This window comes from Mus musculus, chromosome 17 (assembly GCF_000001635.26).
Source record: "Mus musculus strain C57BL/6J chromosome 17, GRCm38.p6 C57BL/6J".
Classification (NCBI taxonomy): domain Eukaryota; kingdom Metazoa; phylum Chordata; class Mammalia; order Rodentia; family Muridae; genus Mus; species Mus musculus.
In genome coordinates, this window is record NC_000083.6 from 64,605,607 (window position 1) to 64,626,914 (window position 21,308).

General features: G+C 44.6%; 1 protein-coding gene across 2 annotated transcripts in view; it reads left to right on the forward strand.

The window, feature by feature from the left end:
- Man2a1 (mannosidase 2, alpha 1) overlaps positions 1–21,308 on the forward strand; it is a 154,423-nt gene that overhangs the window by 4,919 nt on the left and 128,196 nt on the right. For both annotated transcript variants that reach the window (XM_030249522.1, NM_008549.2), the window contains exons 2-3: positions 18,922–19,173; positions 19,701–19,845. Coding sequence is in view for 1 of the 2 variants with exons in the window: in NM_008549.2 (NP_032575.2) it covers positions 18,922–19,173; positions 19,701–19,845 (397 nt within the window). In the remaining variant the exon portion in view is untranslated. The remainder of the gene's footprint in view (positions 1–18,921; positions 19,174–19,700; positions 19,846–21,308) is intronic.

The window sequence follows — 21,308 nt, forward strand, 5'->3', positions numbered from 1 at the left end:
CTCCATCCCCTTCCGAGATTAGTAGTCTCTGGGACTCCTCTGCAAAGCACAGGTCTCAGACTTGAGCTTCTGGGAATAAAGTGGGCCAGATGCCCTGGCTATGTCTGATCCAAAGGCTTTTATTAACAGGTGTCATGATTGCATTCACTGAAAGGGGATTGTTCCATTAGTCATTCATTAGCCTTAAGGGATTGCTGGGCTCTGGACAGAACACTAATGAAGTGACCACTTCTGTATGGTTTTTACTCTGAGCTTGCTGTTGGTTTTGTGATGTTAGAACATTCACCTAAAAACTGAGGGGTGGTACTTGCTGGCCCCTCCCATTCTCCAGTTTTCTCTGTTCAGAGACCTCAGCTTCTCCTGGTTGTTTCCCTATTTCTATAGAAAACTCTTTAAGAAAATCAAAGGGTATTCATCTGCTCTGGTGAGCAGATTTCTGATTTCTGAAGGGGTCGTTATATTTTTGGACCTTGTTCCTTTGGGGTCAAGTGCCCCATGAGGCAGCCTCTTGATTGTAAGTGTTTCTCCAGAACTACAGAGAGGAATGCTGTAAAGTGGAGACCCTCACCTCCTTTTATAGTAGTTGATAGAAGATTGATCAAGGGAGGAAGCAGAACACTTGAATCCAAACAGGTTTTAATTGCCCTCCCTAAGCCCTTCCTAGTTTCGTGGTTGAAACCATGTTCCAGTTCAGACTTTGAGAATTGACAGCATTGATGTGGAACTCACACCCTGCCCTTTAATGATGCTGCTGGTGTTGCCTCCTGATACAGAAGAAGTAATTTATCTTGAATAAACTGTTGAGTAAGACTAGATGGAATATTGGAGAGAGAGTGTTTAAGGTCATATCATTTTATACAGATAACAAGTATCTAACAAAGTATCCTAAGCCTAACAGTATCTCCTAAGGAAACCCCCGTGTAGAGGTGCTGGGGTTTATAACTGCATGTGCTATCTTTCCTCCTCCACTCTAGGGCTTTATAACTCTTTGCTGTTGATACTTGGGTCAGATAATTCTTTGGTGTTGAGGCTTTCGTCTGTGTGGTAGGGTATCTGGCAGTACTCCGTTCTCTTCCTGGTATATACTGGCAGCCACTTGTCTTCTTTCTTGTCCTCATTTGTAGCAATCAGAAATCTTCCCAGACATCTGCTAGATATAAATAGCCTCTGTTTGGGGTTTGGGGGGACTACTGTCCCTACTGAAAATCAGTTTGGCTATGGTCTGGACAAAGGCCTATTTTTTTTTTTTTAACACAGTGTACTTTCTAGGTATTTTCCACTTTAGGAGAGTGAGACTGAAAGGCCCTGGTTCTAATGCTCAGAAGGATAAGAGGTATATTTACATATTCATACTGTATTTTTTTTTCCTCTGGATACATAAAATTCAGTGACATATCTAGGACCACAATATGTTACAGAAAACATACAGATACATCATGTTCGTGCACAAGGTAAAGAAAAAAATGGAAGGTTAACTTACCTTTGCCACCTGGTTGTACACGGTCTGATAAAAGCGACCTGTTCACATCGTAGCTCCTAGGTGGCTTTGCTTTCTCCAAGTTCATTGGAGGTTGGCAGAAGCCTCGATTTACTCTCCTTGCTGTTTAGAGGTAAGATACATAGATCATTTGCAAGCTTTATTTGAAAGTCTGAAGTTCTCTCAGCTTGGATTTCTTTTTGGGCAGTGTGATGATCTGGCTGATGCATTTCGAGTGCCTCCTTGAGATGCATAGAAGCGGGTGGGGTGGGGAACTGTGGAAGTAAGTGTTCACTGTGGCTTGCCTTCCAAACAATGTCTTTAAAGACCGGATGGGAGATGAGCAGGAAGCCTTGAGGTTGTTGTCCTTACGCCTAAACCAACTGTGAGGTAGATGATTGGCCTCGTGTCTTTGTAGGGCCACAGCTAAAAGGGATTTTTACATCTTTAATATTTCTTTTCATTTCATGTCCATAGCTAGTTGCGTGTGAATCCTCTTAGAACAGTCAAATAAATGGCTGGGCAGAAACCTTCTGGGCCACAAACCCCAAAACATTTATTACCTGATGCCTTTCAGAAGACGACTTGATAATCCTGGGTCTAAATTCTTCTCTTCGTTCTTCTCTGTTGTTGGAGGCAGACATTGTGCTGAAGCAAAAGGTAGAACCCTTGAAGATAAAATTCTTATAAATTGGGTATTAAATAAGCATTGGTCAAAATTTATATCTCAAAGGCAGGGTTCAAAACTTGTGTTTATCTGCATGCCTCATAGATTTCCAGGTATCCGTGGGGCATGTCCATGCTAGAGCACAGAGGCACGTGATACACGTAAGTTTCACCTGAGATTTAAAATTAATTAATTATTTACTTACTTTTTTACTTACTAGCATTGCTAATGTGCTAGGAATTGAACCTTGGGCCTTACACGTTAGGTAAGTGCTCTCCCACTGAACCACAATCCCATCACCACCCCACCTCCCTGTCCTTCTCCTTTCCTATTTTTATTTTGAGGCAAGGTCTTTAAAGAGTTGTATAGCCTGGCCTAGAACTCACTGTAGTTTAGGCAGGCCCTCAACTTGTTTTCTTCCTGCCTCAGCCTCTAGAGTAGCCAGGATGACAGCCTGTACCACCAGACCCTAGACTTTGAAAGTTTCTTGCTAGAGGACTGCCCTGTGTGTGAGTGTTCCGGACCGTGCACCAGGCAGGACGAGTATATACCTTCAGGATTGGAACCTATAACTCTGTTGAGTCTTGCTGCTTGCTGTGACTCCCAGGTGGAGTACAGAGCTCAATCTGAATATTTGGGTTAGTCAGTAAGGCTGAAGCAGAGACCACACGTGGGTATCTTTCATAACCTATTTGCACAGAACAGGACAGTTCTCTCTGTTGTCCGGAGGGTTGCCCAGGGTGTAGACTGCTGTTCTGCTCACTAAAGAATACTTTGTTTTTCCCTATAATTGATTGCTCCTAAAGCTTATGTATAGCTTTCTTCTTGGTTGTGTCTCTAGAGGTTGTACCATCGTCTTTAAACCATAGTACACTTGGTTTGAACTAAATGGGTGTGGCATCTCTCACTGTTTATGGCTGGTGTTTTAAGTCTTTTTCTCTTCCTTTATTTTCTTTCCCCCTTCAGTGTGTGCTGTGTGTATTTGTCCAGATGGCTTTCTTTTTCAGTCTAGGAATATTTTCCTCTCCTTTCCTTTCCTTTCCTTTCCTTTCCTTTCCTTTCCTTTCCTTTCCTTTCCTTTCCTTTCCTTTCCTTTCCTTTCCTTTCCTTTCCTTTCCTTTCCTTTCCTTCGAAGGGCAAAATGGATCCTGAACCAGACCTTATGCTGTGCTCTTTCTAGTGAACCACTTCATCTTGGATCAGGAGAACTGGCAGTCTTAACAGTGATCTGTCTTTTAACTCCTTTAGTGAAGGTAAATAATAAAAGAAACAGCCTCCCCCACACCCCACAAGCACAGAGGTGTGCATTGACAGCTCTTTCTTCTTTGTTGGCCAACCCAGTCCAGCTTCAGTTCAGTGAGGGCTCCCTTCCTCATACTGACATTCACTTGCACAACTGGAAAACATATTGCTCCATCTTGAGCCCATGCTTCCTTGTATAAAAGACGAAGGACTCTTCTCCCTGCCGTATACATATTAGTTTGGTACTTAATTCTTCTGCTTGATATCCTTAATAACTTAGAAGGATATATCTCTATCTGCCTTCCTGATCTGTCACCCTTAGATATGAGCTCCTGACTCCTACCGGTCAGATGAGGAAAGTGGTGTTTTCAATCGTCTTCCGGTTGATTCTGTCTTCTCTACATTCTCCATATTCCTGGAACCAGCAGTTTGTTGTTGTTCTGATTTACCCCGTCAGCTTTAAGTCACTTGCATCTAATTCCAGGACTTCCTGTCCTCTCTGATCAGCCACAGAGATTGGGAACCAATAAACAAAGGATACAGAATTTCCTGTAGAGGAAAAAGCCTAAGAGATTTATTGTATACTGTAATAACTGGTTAAGAGCCCTCTTCAAAACTGCTCAGAGTAGATTCAAAGGGTTCTTATCACAGAGGTTATACATATGTTAACTTGACTGAAAATTCCAAAATGTATAGGCATTTCAAAGCAGCATGTTGTGCCTGGTAAATGTGTATGATTTTTGTTTACCAATCAGAATACACCAGAGTGTTTGAACATAATGAACACTGTAAATATTGATAGCATGGTGTTGTTCCCTGTGTCAGGTAACTTTCCCTCTTGGGAAGGAAGCATGACACTGCATTCTTAAATATGCTTCTCTTGGCATCTGGGCAAGTGAATTCTTGTATCTTAGATTCCAGCTGTCAGAAGCATGCTGTTTCCATATCCTTCACATCTGGACTGTGACTTCCTTGGATAGCTTATTGTTTTCTATGTCTATTTCTAATTCATTTTCCCTCTACGTTACTGACAGAGGAAATAGAAGTCATTGAATACTGTCTCTTGCATCTCGTTTTGTTAAAAGTAGTTTTCCAGCTCAGCGTGTGTCAGTACTTAAGACTCTCAGGGTTTAGTGGGATCAAAAGAAAGAAGTGTTGCCCTTTCAGCTTGTTGTTCACAGTTAACACTGAGGGTAAGTTCTGTTTTGTCTCCTTTCCCATGAGAAGTCCCTTTCTGTCAGTGTGGGCACTTGGGTTCCTGCATCCTTGGCTGTGTTCCCTCTGAGTTCTTTTATTGATTGATTGATTGATTGATTGGTTTGGTTTTTTTATTAGACTTAAATACATTTTTGTTTGCGATGGAATGCTTGCATAAAAATTAAAATGAGAGTTTACATTCTTTAAAAAAAACAGTTTTAAAAACTAAAATATCATTATATTGTTTCTTCTCCCCCCTTTAACCCTTTCCATCACCCCAACTTGCTTTCAAAAATCATAGCTTCTTTTTCTTTAATTATTATTGGTGTGCACAGGTATCTGTGTGTATGTGCATGCTAGTGCATGCTCCCACTTGTGAGTGCTTAGTGCTTTGTGTGTAGGTGTGTGTGAGTGGGTGGGTGTGTTCAGTGTAGCTTATATATATATATGGCTTATATCCTCACCTCTCAAGCAAGCTTCTTTTTGCAGCAGATGGAGCCCATTACAGAAAGCCACAGCTGGCCAACATATGGAGAACAACTGACCAGAGGGTTGCTGTACTTACAACACAACAACCCTACACTGAGGTGCAGAGTACATGGCAGGATGTCTTTTAGATATGACAGGAAACCTACACTCGTAAAATCTCAGCAATATGACTGACTGAAGACTTGAACTAATGACGACACTAGTTGACATGCCAGTAGATGTGGTAAAACTCTGAGTTCCTTTGTGCCACTCATGTGGAATGCAAGGGTAGGGCCTTATGACCAACTTTTCTCTTTCATAGTTTTCGGTTTCACAGTGAAACTTGTTTTTTAAACAATCTAGGTCTGCGTCCTAGATAAGTCGTATATAAAAAGTAGATATAGAATTCAAGGGGAGAAAAGGTTTGTAGGTTAGTTAATTTGGTTTTTTGTTTTGTTTTCTGTTTTCCACTATGGTCACTAGGTGACATAAATTTGACCTTGGAAATGTGCCAGTCATTGCCAACACTTACCTGGGCATGCCCAGTGGCCTTTCTGGTGCACCATCACTAGCCTAGGTTTTCAAACTTAGAAGGATGGCAGAGCTTACAGAGATTTCAGTGGGCATACTAGATATGCTTCTCATTGAAACACACAGTGCACAGATTATGTGCCCTGCAGACTGCTGCAGACCCTGGGGACACAGGAGTAAAAACCAAAGAGTAGTCTCCGGCATCTAACCTTTTGATCTTGTGATATGATATGGACGTCTACAGATGTCGGCCTTTATTTATGTTCTGCCTAGCCTGACTTCTGAATAGGTTGCTGGCCTGTAGATTGGACCTGCGTGCAGTTGTCCATGTTCTTCTTTCTCAAGACCTGGACGTAGAAGGGAACTCAGAAACACAGCTGTGTTCTGACGATGGCCAAGATAACTGGACTTGGAAAGAAGGGGAGGAGTTGAGTATGTGTAATTGACCTTGGCAACAGTAGCATCCTTGCTAGACTCAAGTACAGCACTTCTCCAGCCTTGCAGTCTTGAACTTGGCATTTGAGAAGGGGCAAGGAGACTGGCTGGATCTAGAGAAGACTTTTGGTATTTAGTTTTGAGCCTGGTGTGGTGGCACACGCCTTTAGTTCCAGCAGTCCAGAGGCAGAGAGGCAGAGAGGCAGAGAGGCGGCAGGGGGCAGGGGGGACAGGGGACAGAGGCAGAGAGGCAGAGGCAGAGAGGCAGAGAGGCAGAGGCAGAGAGGCAGAGGCAGAGGAGGCAGAGGAGGCAGAGGCAGAGGCAGAGGCAGGGGCAGGCAGATCTGGAGTTCAAGGGCAGTCTGGTCTACACCATGATTTCCATCCAGGACAGAGAGGGCTGCATAGAGTGACTCTGTCTCAAAAACAAACAAACAAACAAACAAACAAACAAACAAAAATGAACAAAAAGAACAGTTTGGGATGAAATGGCGAGTTGCTTGGAGTCAGGCTCCAGTTGGGAGTCAGGCAGAGGCAATCTTCTCAGAGTCACTGCGTGCCAGGAAGCTGCGTGAGAGAGACAGTATTAGAGAATTCATCTCGTAGAAAATTTTAGACCTGGAAGAGAGTGAAGAGAATATTCAATCTCGATTATTCTGGTAGCAGTGTGTAGGAAGGCCCAGATACATGAAGGCTGCTGAGAATCTGTGTGAGGTAATGAACAGACATAAGGCAGTAAATCTTTTTTCCAGGGTTGAATTGGCTGCAATCAGAAAAGGAGAAAAAGTGTACAGACATGTTGTGAGGAGAACGCCAGGCCCTTCTGGTGGATGGCAAAGGACAAAGATGAGTGGTTTGAGTCACATGTTTTCCCTTGACTTTTTCTCCTTTGGGATATTGGAAGCAAGTTATACTGTTTGCAAATAGTTTGAAAGACCAGCTAGCCTGTGAAGCCAAGTTCAGTTTTATTTATGACAGAGTGGACGTTGGTGGAAATAGCCAAGTGGGCTAAGAGATCAAGGAAGGCGCCGTCAGCCGAGACCTCGTCAGAGCCGAGAAAGAATGATCTCACTCTGAGACTGTGCCTGGAGAGGAGAGCCCTGGGCCAAGTGCATTTCTTCTAGCCAAAATCGGAACCTTTTACATTAAGATTCCCATGCAGCAGATGTTAATAACATAAAGCAGCCGTGTTCAGTTTGTCAGAAACTAGCACACGGAGGAACATGCCTATGAAAACACGTCATCAGGAGGAAGCGTTTCAGACACGCTTTTCAATGGGAAACCAAAAGGCCCCTCGTACCTGATGGGACAAAGACAGAACCTGGGTTATTTTGTATGTATGGTTGAGAGAGATGAAGAGGGATATTCATACAGAGTCAAAAGGCAGTTACCCCAGCTAGATGGTTCATAGCTCAGTGTTGGCCTGGAGGTCGGTCATCTTGCTGAAAACACCCTCCAAATGGTCTGTTACTGATGAAGAGCCCCTCCTCTTTGGCTGGCCCACATGTGGAAGAACTAAAAGTTGTTTTTTGGCCCAGAACCATCTCTTGAAAACTTGCAGGGCCAAAAAGCTACAAGACTTAAAATGCAAAGCATTTCTCGGAATTTCCAGGGTTAGAAGATCTAACCAGCAACTATTGAATCAGAGGGTGCGAGGGCCAAGAATGTCCTCCTTAATGTGCTCTTAAACATTTGTTACTGATTTTTACAGAAAACGATTCATCTTATTTTTAATTAAATGTGTGTGTGTGTGTGTGTGTGTGTGTGTGTGTGTGTGGTGCCTACAGAGTGAAGAAGAGAGCACTCGGTGCCCTGGAGCTGGAATTCCAGGTGGCTGGGAGCTGACCTTGGGCCCTTTTGCATGGGCAGTATGTGTTCTTAGCCACGGAGCTCCTTTCTCTCCAGCTCACTGTAGGAGTCATAACTGTGCTGGCCCTTGCTGGTGGTCACTCTCCTACTCTGCCTCTGGCCAGTTGGTTCAGCTCATTGTTAAATACGACAAGTCCTTAGAAGGAATTCTGTAACCCTTTAGAATCTTCAATGCTTAGGCAATTCAGAGTTTATATGAACAGAAATGACCCTTGCCTAAATGCATGGCTTCTTTTAGTAAAGATTAGAAGGAGCCTATTTGGGGAATGACTCCTATAAATAAGATCGTAGGGGAGACTGATAATCTACTCACTACAACCCCACTGTTAAAGACTTTCCCAAACCACTTCTGAATGAGAGATTATGTTAGGCATGTGGGTTGCATTTATTTTATTAAGCTAAGACTGTTCAGTTTGATTGGCTTTTTCCCATTACAGACATTTATTCTCTTTTTACATTGAAATGGTATTTTCTCAAAATCGCTATGTTGACAGAATTTTTGCCAGCAGATTCTAAGATACAGTATAGGTTCTTCATCTCTGCAAAGTGAGTTTAGTATAAATATACATTCATAATTACCTTGTGGATAAAGAGATAAGCAGATGGCATAGATAGGAGTCAGAAACCAGAATAGACCAGCCATTCTTGATGGGTGATATCTATCAACAGAGCTGGGTAATGTGTGAACTGTTGCTACCTCAAGTATACCATGTGAGCTTACTTGTGAGTTCTTGGGTGGGGAGTAGATCTTCTCTTGATAGATTATCTCAGAATGCTCAGTATAAGCATATAAATATATCAGGGCTGGCATAGTAGATAAAGATGCTTGCTGCCAAGCCTGAAAAACTGAGTTTGATCCCAGGGTCCCACATGATGGAGGCCGAGAACCAGCTCCTGAAGGCTGTCCCCTAACTTCTACACGAGTTCTCTGGCAGGTGCATGTCCTCCCAATAAATATCTACAATAAAAATAAAAACGTGTTAAAAAAAATATAAGTATATTCAAAGTAAGTCTTGGGAGAAACACCAGTAGTGTGATTCTTAAACATTTTTGGGTGTGGGCGGGGGTGGGGGGTGGGGAGATTCATCTGCTGAACAGATTTGAAAGTGCTGAGTTAAAAACCTATTATTAGGTGGTAGATAATTTGCACAGTGCTGATTAATTATAGTTGTCAAGTGGATTTGTAAATAATAAAACTACATTTTATTAAAATGTTTTATAATCTAGATATTTGTCCAGCTTACACACCCCTCTTCCAGTAATTGTTTTTTTTTTTTTATGAAGATGGTCTGTTTTGCAAAATGTCACTTCCTATGATACCTAGGTACCTAAATTGTTACCTCAGGAGAGAGGATGTGGCTTCATGCAGCTGTCCTGGGTGTACACAGGTGAGACCATTTGGTTTTCATCTCAACGTACACCTGGGCACTGATAGTGTGGAGGTGTGGTGCAGTGACTGACATGTGACTGAGGAAGGTGCCAGAGCTGGAGGCCCAGCCTCTGGTTTGGCGTGTAGCATTGGGAAAGTGTTCTCCCTAGTCAGGGCTGGGATCCCTGCCTGGTGACACCAGCAGCTGCCAGGGGCTCCCAAGGCCCCCGAGTACCCAGCCAGAGCATGCCAGGAACCTGGACTCTTCTCCTTAGCCACTTGGCACTCTTGTCTTCTCTGTGTCCATGAGTACTCCTATTACTGTCTTACCTAGGGAGTGGAGTTTATGAAGAGTGACCGTGTGTATTGCTCCTGAGTTTTGGGAGGACACTGTACAATTCTATACTCTTCATGGTCACACGGTGATGCCCCTTCTTTCTCTGACTGACTGAATGGCTGCACGACAACAGAACCCTCAAAGAGATCCAGGTGTGTTACCCTCCAGATCCAGACAAGTACCATCAGGAAATCCCTGGGAGCAGTGGCTGTGACTTGGTGACTGACCACAGGCCAGGTCACTCTTCCCCTTTTTGGCCTCTGGGGGTGAGGTGGACATTTGAAGTATTCCTTGTCATGTTATAAAACCCAAATGTCTTCCTGTGAAGCTGCCTGCCATCTGATTGATAGGCAGCATTTTCCTGGCTACGGGGAATAGTGCTGACTACTGACTAGACATGGCTGAGTAACCATGCCCCCTGTGGGCTGCGAAGACGCCCTCCTGAGCCAAGTTGCAGTTCCTATATTTAGCTTGATTGCAGTGGTTCCTAATTGAGGATGCGTGAGAACTGCCTGGTAAGCCATTTCCCATATAGAAAGGTGGACCTGTGCGTGCTCTCCAGGCAAACCCCACTTATTTCCAATACTTGAAATTCCTGTCCGTACTGGGTATGTGTATATTCAGCTTTGACTTCTCCTCTTAGTTCCAAACTAGCATCGACACTCATAACCATCATGCAGACACCTGTTAGCTGCTGGGTGCATCAGTTTTCCTTCCATTCTCTCCTCCTTCAGCATCCTGTTTTTCCTGAGTGATGTTGTCATATCCATCCTTCTGCCTTTATTCTTCTCATTGTTTGGCCTTCTCCCTGCCATGTTCTTTCCTATCCCTCTGCTTGTATTGGCCTGGGCCAAAGCCACATGGTTTTTCTTGGACAAAGCTGGGGTCCCTTCTGAACTGGATCTGTCCCTTCAGAGCTTCAGAGTAGCTTGAATACATTTTAAATCTCACAACTTTGAAACAATGTTAGGACGAGTAGGTTGGTGTTTCTTTTCTTGGAAATCAATTAAAGATATTTCTAATGACTTTTATGTATATGTATGTGTGCCCAGGTGAGTTTTTGTGCGTCGGATGTATACAGGAGCCTGCAGAGGCCAGAAAAGGACAACCGATCCCCAGGAACTGGAGTTGTAGGCAGCTCTGAGTCACTGTGTAGAGTGATGGGAACTGACTCTGGGTCCTCTGTACGAGCAGTGAGTGCTTTCTTAACTGCTGATCTAGCTCCAGGCTCCTGGACAGTCACCAGTTGCTCATTTCCTGTATGCAGAAGCACATGGTAGACCTCTGACCCAACTGTGCCCTGGGGACAGGCTGCTGCAGCATGACCGCTCATTCTCCTTTGTAGCAAGGACCTTGAGTCTCTCCAGGTCTGGGGATGCTGCAGAGACAGTCTGCAGTTAGAAAGCTCTCTCAGGTTTGCTCACGGCAGGGCCAGCCCTGTGGTGTAGCAGTGTGCAGTAGTAACTGTAACAGCTTTACCTGGTGTAGCAGTGTGCTGTTGTAACTGTAACAGCTTTACCTGGTGTAGCAGTGTGCAGTAGTAACTGTAACAGCTTTACCTGGTGTAGCAGTGTACTCTTGTAACTGTAACAGCTTTACCTGGTGTAGCAGTGTGCTGTTGTAACTGTAACAGCTTTACCCGGTGTAGCAGTGTGCTGTTGTAACTGTAACAGCTTTACCCGGTGTAGCAGTGTGCTGTTGTAACTGTAACAGCTTTACCCGGTGTAGCAGTGTGCTGTTGTAACTGTAACAGCTTTACCCGGTGTAGCAGTGTGCTGTTGTAACTGTAACAGCTTTACCTGGTGTAGCAGTGTGCTGTTGTAACTGTAACAGCTTTACCTGGTGTAGCAGTGTGCTGTTGTAACTGTAACAGCTTTACCTGGTGTAGCAGTGTACTGTTGTAACTGTAACAGCTTTACCTGGTGTAGCAGTGTGCTGTTGTAACTGTAACAGCTTTACCTGGTGTAGCAGTGTGCTGTTGTAACTGTAACAGCTTTACCCGGTGTAGCAGTGTACTCTTGTAACTGTAACAGACACAAAGGAAGAAAAGGGATCTGGTTGGTTTTGGAGCTGGGAAGTGCGGAAGCAGGTGGAGCTGGGTGGGAGCTTAGAGGACTCAGAGCCACATAGCATCCCAGGGCTCTGGGGAAGAGTGTTTCTTCTCCAGCTTCTACAAGTTGTGAGTTCTGTGCTTTGGGCCGGGATGGGCGTATCCTTTCATCCTCTCTGTCCTCAGGCTCCCTTTGCAGGCCTTGCTCTCTAACTGTTCTCTTTTCTCCTTGAGATCCTTGTGCCCTTAAGAGCCCTCTCTGGATATTCTAGGATAATCTCACCATCTTAGAATCGAATTTCATCAGCAAAGCTCACCATAGATGTGCCATATTCTAGCTTCTGGAATTGGGACATAGGTATCTTTGAGTAAGCACAGTTTAAATTGCTTTGTGTGTATTAACTGATCTTCAGCAGCTGGGTCCGTTTGGGTTTTATTCACTGCCCCTATTTTAGGGGTGGGGAAGTAAGGCACAGGGAGGTTACATAACATGTCCAGGTTTCTCCGCCACTAGGTAGTGATGTTGGAGTTCACATGTCATTTCTCTTTAACCTTCTCTAATCAGGGCAGGGTGCACACTGTTTTTGCAGGCCTCTAATGTATCTTTCAAAGTGATGGTTTAAAACCACACAGTGGTTAACACCACACCTCCTTGAGTGCTTGGCTTCTGTATTTTAAGTCCTCACATAATTGTTTCAAGCAATGGGAGTTAGCATCTGTGCTCTCAGTGTTCCTTCCTCAAGGTCACACAGATAGCAAGTGCTAACATTGCAACACGTGATCTGAACCAGGGCCAGCTTGCGTCACTGTTTTTGCTAAAGGGACTTGACCTGATGAGAACGTGTTTAGAAAATGATTAACCATCATTTGGTGTTATATTATGGGCACATTCAATCCCAGACTCATGGAGGAGGCAAGAACGGGACATGGGATCCCCTGGAGCTTCAGGATGTGGGTGTTGGGAATGGAATTCTGGTCCCTGGGACCAGCACTAGATGCTCTTTAGTGCTGAGCTGCCTCTTGAACCCCTATCAGAGGGTCTTGATGGAGTGGAGTGACACTCCCACATCAGTGGGAGTGATTCCCACATCAGTAAAGTGGAAAAGGAAGATATAAAAAGAAAGGGTGGAATTGATCAAGAGTTTCAGCTCATGAATACACATTAGGCTGATGCGTTCTCTCCTTTGGTGCTTATACCAAGCAATCAGTTTTTTTTCTAATTAGAAACTTAGGTGAGAAATGTATTGTGGAGATGGGACAAAGCATTGTTTTGAGTTTCTCCATAGCATGTGAAAACCAGCTTCTCGAGTTGGAGCAAACACTGAGGGCTTGTGGTGGAATTGGACAGACTAGGAATCTTTGCCCTTAGAAGGGAGCCACATATACTGTCCTTGTCAGAGGTCATCATTGTCAACCTGTGGCCAACCCTAGGTCACACTCGTTTTCAACTGGACCATAAAGTCCACTCTGTTAATGAAGGCTTTCCATTCTTTTAAAAATATTTTATTATTTTTTAAGTGTGTGTGTATGTCTGTGTGTGTGCATGAATTCAGGTACCACAGAGGCCAGAGGTGTTGGATACCCCTGGAGCTGGAATTATAGACAGTTGTGAGATGCCTGATGTCAGTGCTGGGAATTGAACCCAGGTCTTATAAGAGCAGCATGCATTCTTAACTGTTGAGCTATCTTCCCAGTCCTGACATTTCTACTCTTTCTTACTTTATAATTTATTTTTTGATACAACAAAGATTAATTTTTTTCATAAGAGATCATGAGTGTTTTGTATCATGGGTTGTGGATTATGTGCCCAATACTTTCATGTCCTAGAGCATGGTGGGCAACAGCCTTTCATGTGTTCCTTGGTTTTCTCTTGTAATGCATAATTGAGATGCTCCTGAGAGTCGGGTGTTGTGCCAGCCATCAGGCATGGGGAGCAAAACAGCTGCCCACTTAGTGGGGAAAGAGGGATGTCACGCATGAGTCATCCACTGGGTGATTGTGATAATGCTGTGGAGAAAATGAAGTGACGTGGAGAAAGAGTACTATACCGAAGGCTATTTTAGATAGAATAGCTGAGAGGGCATTTAAGGTATCTTTTAGGGAGACAGTTGAAGCATTGTACAAAGGGAAAAAAATATGCATTAAGTCAAGAGAGTCGGCAAGAAGGAGCTGACTTGGAGCTGGGATACAATTAGGGCAAGGCTAAGTTGGGAAAGATTGTTGCGTGCATCCCGGTGTTAACGGAGGGGGTCACTCTGTGCTTTGACTGTGATGAAGAATGCTCCAAATGCAGTAAGAAGCTACAGTGGATATTACAGCAGGCTGTTATCTGGGCAAGGCATGGATGGCTAAACATGCACATAGGGAGACAGAGTTGATTCGGAAAATTACTAGTGCCTTGTAGTCAGGGTGTTGGGAGGGTGGAGGGAGAGAGGTTTATTGATTCAACAAGTATGTTGGAGATAGATAGGAATTAGGTATGGAGGCATCCTGAGGACAGAGGAAGAATCAGGACACCAACATTTTGAAGGAGCTGCCTGGGGAGACCAGAGCTGCTTTCCGGAGATAGGAGAATGTTGTAGCTCTGGGAGAAGGGTGTGTTCAGCAGGTAGGGTTGATGTCAAATAGAGCAATCAGTAGGTGCTTGCAGCTCTGGACTTGCCTTTCAGAGGTTTCTGCAGAATATGTACATGAGCACAACATGACATTTAAGCCTCTGAGTGGATGAGCTTATCCAGTATAGAGACGTCGTAGACGTTGTAGCTATAGGTGCTAACCCGGAGGCTGACATTCAGAGGTCAGAGAGAGAAGGAGCCACAGGAAGAAAGTAAGGGCACATGGAACCGCAAATCAGGTCAGTCACTGCAGTTTCTAGGATGAGGGCACTCTGTGGTGTGTTCCTGGAGATGACGAGGTCCCAGCATGCTTTGCATCAGGCTGGGCATATATGCATCGGGGGAATTGATGTGGGCAGTCTTTAGTGAGATGGACAAAATCTGAATGCAATGGGCCTGTGAGTGAGCTGGGAGTGTAAGACAGGAAGAGTGCAGAGTCCACGCTTTGCAAATCCTCATGTGTCCGAGGAGCGTGGGCTGCCGGCAGATGACAGAGTCATGGAAACATTTTCTGGCTCTCTCCAAGCACACAGACCCAGGCGCTGGGAAGCCCTGCTGTCAGTCTCAGGCCGAGCTGGGAATCCATTGCAGAGAGTCCTGGAGATAAAAAGCTTGAAGGATCTGTTGCTGTTATCTAGATAACAAAGCAGGGATTTGCTCTGTCTACGTTTTTTACCTCATCAGGCCTTTGGTGACAGATGTTGCTCCACATGAGAGCTGATCTTCCCCACTCAGCCCACTGGCCCAAGGTTCTTTAAAAATGCCTTCTAGACACAGAGCTAGTCCTGTGATGCTACTCAGGGTGACATGCTTGGATTGTCCCTTTTGATAGAAGAAGGGAGGGTCCCAGCACCGATTAGCAGAAGCTAACCAAGCTACGAAGTACAGTAGATGGCTGGATTTTGCCCCTTTTCAAGATCCCTTGGGAGTCCAGTTTAATGGCATCCTGGTGAGCCATGTCTTGTAGTTAAGGGAGGCACAGGGGTGTGGCTGACTTTTAAAGATGCAGATAGTGGGGCTGGAGAGACTGCTCACCCTGGGTTCTTCTCTCAGCACCCACACAGTGACTCAGCTATGTGTACCTCCAGTACCAGGGAACCTGATACCCTCATCTGTCTTCCCTGGGCATCACACACATGTGGGGCAGAGTCATACATGCCGTCAAAAATCTCATACACATAATAATAAATTAATTTAAAATTTAAACATATTAGACTACATTATGTCATAAGCCTATGAGACCGTCTGCTTCCCGTCGGTTGGAGTAGGAGAACTGCCACACCACTGGGCATGGGGAGTTTGAACCTGCAGCCTTGAGAGGATTTCCCCAGGAGTGAAGCCTCGGAGGAGATGACAGAGGTGGGCTTGGGCTTAGAAATTGGGAGGACCCTGGCCTCTGCTTGTGAGGCCTCTGAGCTGTGGAAGGAAAGACAGCCCTCTTTGCAGGTGAAGCCTGAAGGAAGAAGATGCACAATCAGCCGTGCTTGAGTGGTCACAGTAACTCTCGTCGCCAGCAGCCCGTGTCCTCCCTGGGGCAGATCATTATGTAATGTGTTAAGAGTTGGCTGTGGACAGTGATGGATCTCTTTCCTAGGATGGAGTGGGCACCGATCCTGGTCTACCTCGTTGTAGACTCTAAATTAGCTCTGCCCAACGTCTTTGATATGTGCCAGCTTTTCCCTCAGCTCTTCTCTTTCACCACTAGCAGAGAAAAATCAAATATGACCTTCTTCCCCCTCCCCGGCAGAACAGGGCTGAAGATGCCTCCCCATAGAACTGATTAGCAAATCAAAGGATAACACGCTTTTCTCACCAGTGGGTTTCTTGCCCTACAGAAAACTGTCTTTTTCAGTATTCCTATCAGCATTCTTTGACCTGTCAGCGTAATTGAAACATTATCTATCATTTCTGTTTCTTTAATGCACACCACAGGTACATCCCTTCAGGCCACACCATTTCCTCCCAGCCATGTGGGTGGAGTTTGCCTATGAGGTATATGGTAAGGATTTTGGCTGTTTGGAGGGAGACCTTATTCCGGTGTGTAATATAATTTAAAAATGGTTTTCATTAGACCATTAATGCTGACAGAGCCTCAGGGCACACTCTTCTACCCGTACTTAAGTTACTATAGAACCCTGGGCACTGGTTGTTAATTGTATCTTCAGAGCTATCATGAAAGTGAAAGCCACCTTTAATGTCTGTTGGCTCCCTCTTCCCAAACCGTAGCAGGTGATGTTTATACTGAGTCTTTCTCTGACACGGAGGGTTTGGGAGCAAGGCCCATAGCAGAAGCTTTCCCTAGACTGCTCCTTGCCCTCCTCACTGTGAGTGTTGAGCTACAGTGGGCAGCTGGGCTAAGGATGTGGGTCCAGGGGGAACCTCGTCCAAGCACAGAGAACCTTGGAGAGGTGTATCATGCTCAGGCAGCCTCGCATAGTATCGTTAAAAGCTCTGAGAGCACACCAAAGCTTCATTTTAGGGAGATAGTGCGACAGCTCTGAAGGTCTGATTCTGCACAGAATGGGGACTTGCTTGATTGAGACCTCGGTGCTACGATGGCCTCTGGAGGGAGTTTCGGTTTCGAGACTGGAACTCCTCAGCAGGATGAGTCAGAACAATTGTAGGAAGCTCCAGGCTGTTCTGATGTGGTCATGTGTGAAGAATCTCCCCATTTGTTCCCTGTAACTATGGAAGTGTGGACAGAGACACCGTGCGTTTGACTCTCAAGCCTTTTTATTCTTTCGGGTTCCATGGGGAGCCACAGCAGAAGAGGGCTTTAGGTCTTTGCATAGCACAGAACTGCTGGCCCTCATAGCCAACACTGATGTGGCCTTCGTTGGTATGGCGGGCATGGCCAGCCTTTTTCCAGTGTACTGGCATGGCCATGGTATTACAATCTACATGTTTATACTCTGGAATTGTACACTCTAGTTATAAAAACAGCCATACAGGAAACCTCATCATGTTAGAGGCAGTTTAAACAAATAAGCTTTTTGTGTTGGGCCACATCTATAGTTCTGCGCTGCAGGCTGGAGGCTCCTGGCTACCTTATCACTAAAGGGCTCTGGTGATCTGGAGCCCACATGATTTCTCTCTCTTCTAGGTATGATCAGAGAGTCAGTCCTGTGTTGAGACCCTAGGTCTCCTTGGCTATGCTGTGTCCTCTTTGCACTTTATCTGCCTACCCAACTTTATGAGTATAATTAAATCTTTGACTCACTGTTAAACCAACAAATATTCACAGTAGGTTAAAAACAATGTAGGTTTTAGTTAGATGTTTTGTCAAAATTGCACCATTGTAGATATTATGTCTTTCCTTTTGCTTCCTCCAGGTTGTCAATTTTCATCAATATTCTATTTAGATAAGTTTGTGTAAGGTCTTCAGATTTTGTTATTCATTAAAAAATTACTTAGAAGCTGGGCATGGTGGTGCACGCCTTTAATCCCAGCACTCGGGAGGCAGAGGCAGGTGGATTTCTGAGTTCAAGGCCAGCCTGGTCTACAGAGTGAGTTCCAGGACAGCCAGGGCTACACAGAGAAACCCTGTCTAAAAAAAAATCCAAACAAAACAGAACAAATTCTATGATGGGTGTTTTAACTGCACGTGTGTCTATACCACTTGCATTTCTGGTGTCCACCATTGGGTCCCCTGGTACTGGAGTTACAGATGGTTGTGAGCCACCATGTGAGAGCTGAGAATCAAATCCAGGTTGTCTGGAAGAGTAGATAGTGCTGTTAACCAGAGCCATATCTCTGGTTCTTTCTTCTTACACTTATTAAAGATTTTTTTTTAATTTTATTTTAAAGTGTATGTTTGTGGTGTGTGCGTATGCATGTGTGTTGCTTATAATGCTATCTTGTATATTCAAACACACACATACATACACACACATGTATGACAGTATATATCTTAGGTATTTTTGTCTTCCCACCGTGTGGCATTCTTCCCAACCCTAGACTTACAGTTCAGAGCAGTTATTGAGAAACATTTTACAAATGCATGAATATCTTTCCTGTACTTGGAACTGAGCATCCAGGGTTGAACAAGTCAGAGATGGATCTTCCTGCCATTAGCTGCAGGAATTGGGAAAGCAAGGTTGTAAGGATGTCAAGCTTTTTAATGTGGGGATCAATTAAAAACAAAAATGCCCTGCATGTCACACAGCATAATAAAAGCACCCTGACTGGCTTATTAGGGCATGCTTATGTCTGTGGCAGTTAAGAGTTGATGAATTGATTTTTTTCTAGATTGTTCAGTATGTGTTAACAAAGGGAGGTAGAGCACTCTCATTCAGCTTGTATGGTTTTTGACCCTGCAAATTAACCCCAGTCTATTTTGCTTAAATTTCAAACTTCACTCTTGAATATAACATGTATCTGCAGTAGTGGTTCTAGAGGCCCTAAGATCGGTTAGGCCTGGATTTGGGGAGACAAGGAAATCATCTGTAAATATCCCGGCCATCGTCTTACACTTTAAAGATTAGATAAAGACAGTGGTTACAGAAAGGTCTTATGCTATAAGAAGGTATTTCAGACCTAGCTGCCCATGTGCTGTGTGTTTGTGCATATACAAGTGGACAGAGGAGGGTGACCGCTGGTCCCCTGCGTGCCTTGGCAGAGCCCGCAGTCATGGTTCCCATAGCCACCTCTTCCTCTTCTTTCAGGGCCAGCTTTCAATATTGCAAGAAAAGATTGACCATTTGGAGCGTTTGCTCGCTGAGAACAACGAGATCATCTCAAATATCAGAGACTCAGTCATCAACCTGAGCGAGTCTGTGGAGGACGGCCCGCGGGGGTCACCAGGCAACGCCAGCCAAGGCTCCATCCACCTCCACTCGCCACAGTTGGCCCTGCAGGCTGACCCCAGAGACTGTTTGTTTGCTTCACAGAGTGGGAGTCAGCCCCGGGATGTGCAGGTAACGGGCAGCCGCTGGTCATCAGTGGCCTGTTTGTTTCCTTGTTTTCAGGTTTGCCTCTGGGTCTGCTTTACTCCGTACGTTTCTAAGCTCTGGGCTCCAGCATTGCCTTTTGCCATGATTTGTTTGGTCATCATCGTTTTAGTTTGTTAGTGATACGATTCACACTCTCAGCTCTGTCTGATTGCTCCTGAGCACCACCATTTTGGATGCCTTATTGTGTTTCTGAAATCACACTGCCACTTAAAGCAAAAGAAGGAGGGATTCTGAAATCATGTTTATCCAGAGCAGATGGGGAGGCCTCATTTATCCAGTAGTTACTTGGCACAAACAGCCTTCCAAGCCTTTGAGTGATTATCAAATGCCTTTGGCCTAAAAAGTTTCCATTGATATTTTGCAGAGTTTTTATATACTGATAAAACAAAACAAAGCAAAACAGCAAAGAGAATCTTTGAGGGAATGTTGTCCAGAATTTAGTATAAATTAACAGTGGTTAAAGTTTAACTTTTTTTCTTTCGTATTTTTAGATGTTGGATGTTTACGATCTGATTCCTTTTGATAATCCAGATGGTGGAGTTTGGAAGCAAGGATTTGACATTAAGTATGAAGCGGATGAGTGGGACCATGAGCCCCTGCAAGTGTTTGTGGTGCCTCACTCCCATAATGACCCAGGTAAAGGCTTCCCTGCCCAGGAGCTCCAGCCAGCTCGTCCAGCACCCACGTACTGTGCTGAGAGGCTGGGAGAGCCCATGCCTCTCAGACTTCACCATGATGTAGTCTTTTTATGTCATGTCCTCAGTTTACCTGTTTATACCATTACAGGCTAGGATGTATAGAGCAGGAAACAATGATAGCCACACATTTTAGGGTACCCATAGTTTCCTTTACTTACTTCTGGTGAAATCTTTCACGGGAAGTTGGAGAGATCGTTATAAGTTAAGGCACTTTCCATTCTTAGAGGACCCAAGGTCAATTCCCAAAGCCCACAGAGTGGTTCACAACCACTCATAATTCCAGTCAGTTCTAGGAGCTATCTCACCCTCTTTGGACCTCAGCAGGAGTGAGGTATGCACACGGGCATGAGAGCAAAGCAGTCATATCTATAAAGTAAAATAAGTGTAAAAAAATTAAAAAAAAATAGGACATTAGAGAATCATGCCTGGAAATTCCACTTCAACAAGGCAGGGTGCTCACTGGAAAACGTGGGTCTTTAACACAGAGAGGTAGTGAGCAGCAGCTTGGGAGCTTTGGGGTTCCTTCTGTCTGTCAGACAGGAGAGCGAGGTGACGGACGTTAGGCAAGTTACTTGATCCTTCGGCAGATGAGGTTTTTATCTGCTGGAATTAGGACCGTAGTATCTTCCCAGGATGAAATGTAAAGGAATCAGACATGACATGAAAATAGCTGCTATCTTTTGTAATTACTGTTATTTCACAGGAAGGCTTTTATTTGTTGAGGTCAGTTACCCCCTCCCCCTACCCCAAGGTAAGGGGTAATTGCTGTAATTTCAGTGGAGCACGTGATCTGATGTGCTTACTTACAGGTGTGAATACTCAGCGCAGCGTGCAGTTAGTGTACCTGGTGGATTTAGTACAGCATTTCTTGAGGATATATTTCTAAACACGTTGCTTTGAAGGTTATCACTAAGTTTGTGTTCTTACCTTTTTCAAGCACCCAGTCCTCTCCAGCACAGTTAGTTTCGAGGATTTCCGTTTCACTCACACCTGTGTGTGTACGACCCAGCTACTCACATTCTTTATTCGTGTGCCCAACTCTCTCTTTTCTATGACAACGTTCTGTGATCTAAGTGCAGCTTCCCTCTTAAGGTCTGAACACGATGCATCCAGTCTGTCTCTCGCAGTTCCTCTGAAGTCTTTTCCTGTGCATTTTTCCCCTCCCCTGGATGCTCAGTTCCCACCGGCTCCTTTTCTTGTTATTCTTAGCACTCAGCTGTAATATTAAAGGATGGAGTTTACCAGGCAGGGTGCTTGAATGGTTTGCAAACATCTAATGCTTAGGAAGGGCTGATGGTACTGCTCACTGCAAAGGCGTTATCTTGTCAAGGTGACACGGGCAGGGAGGGTACCAGAATCCCACACGTCAAGGCCACCTGGATTTCTCTCTAGAGAGCAAAC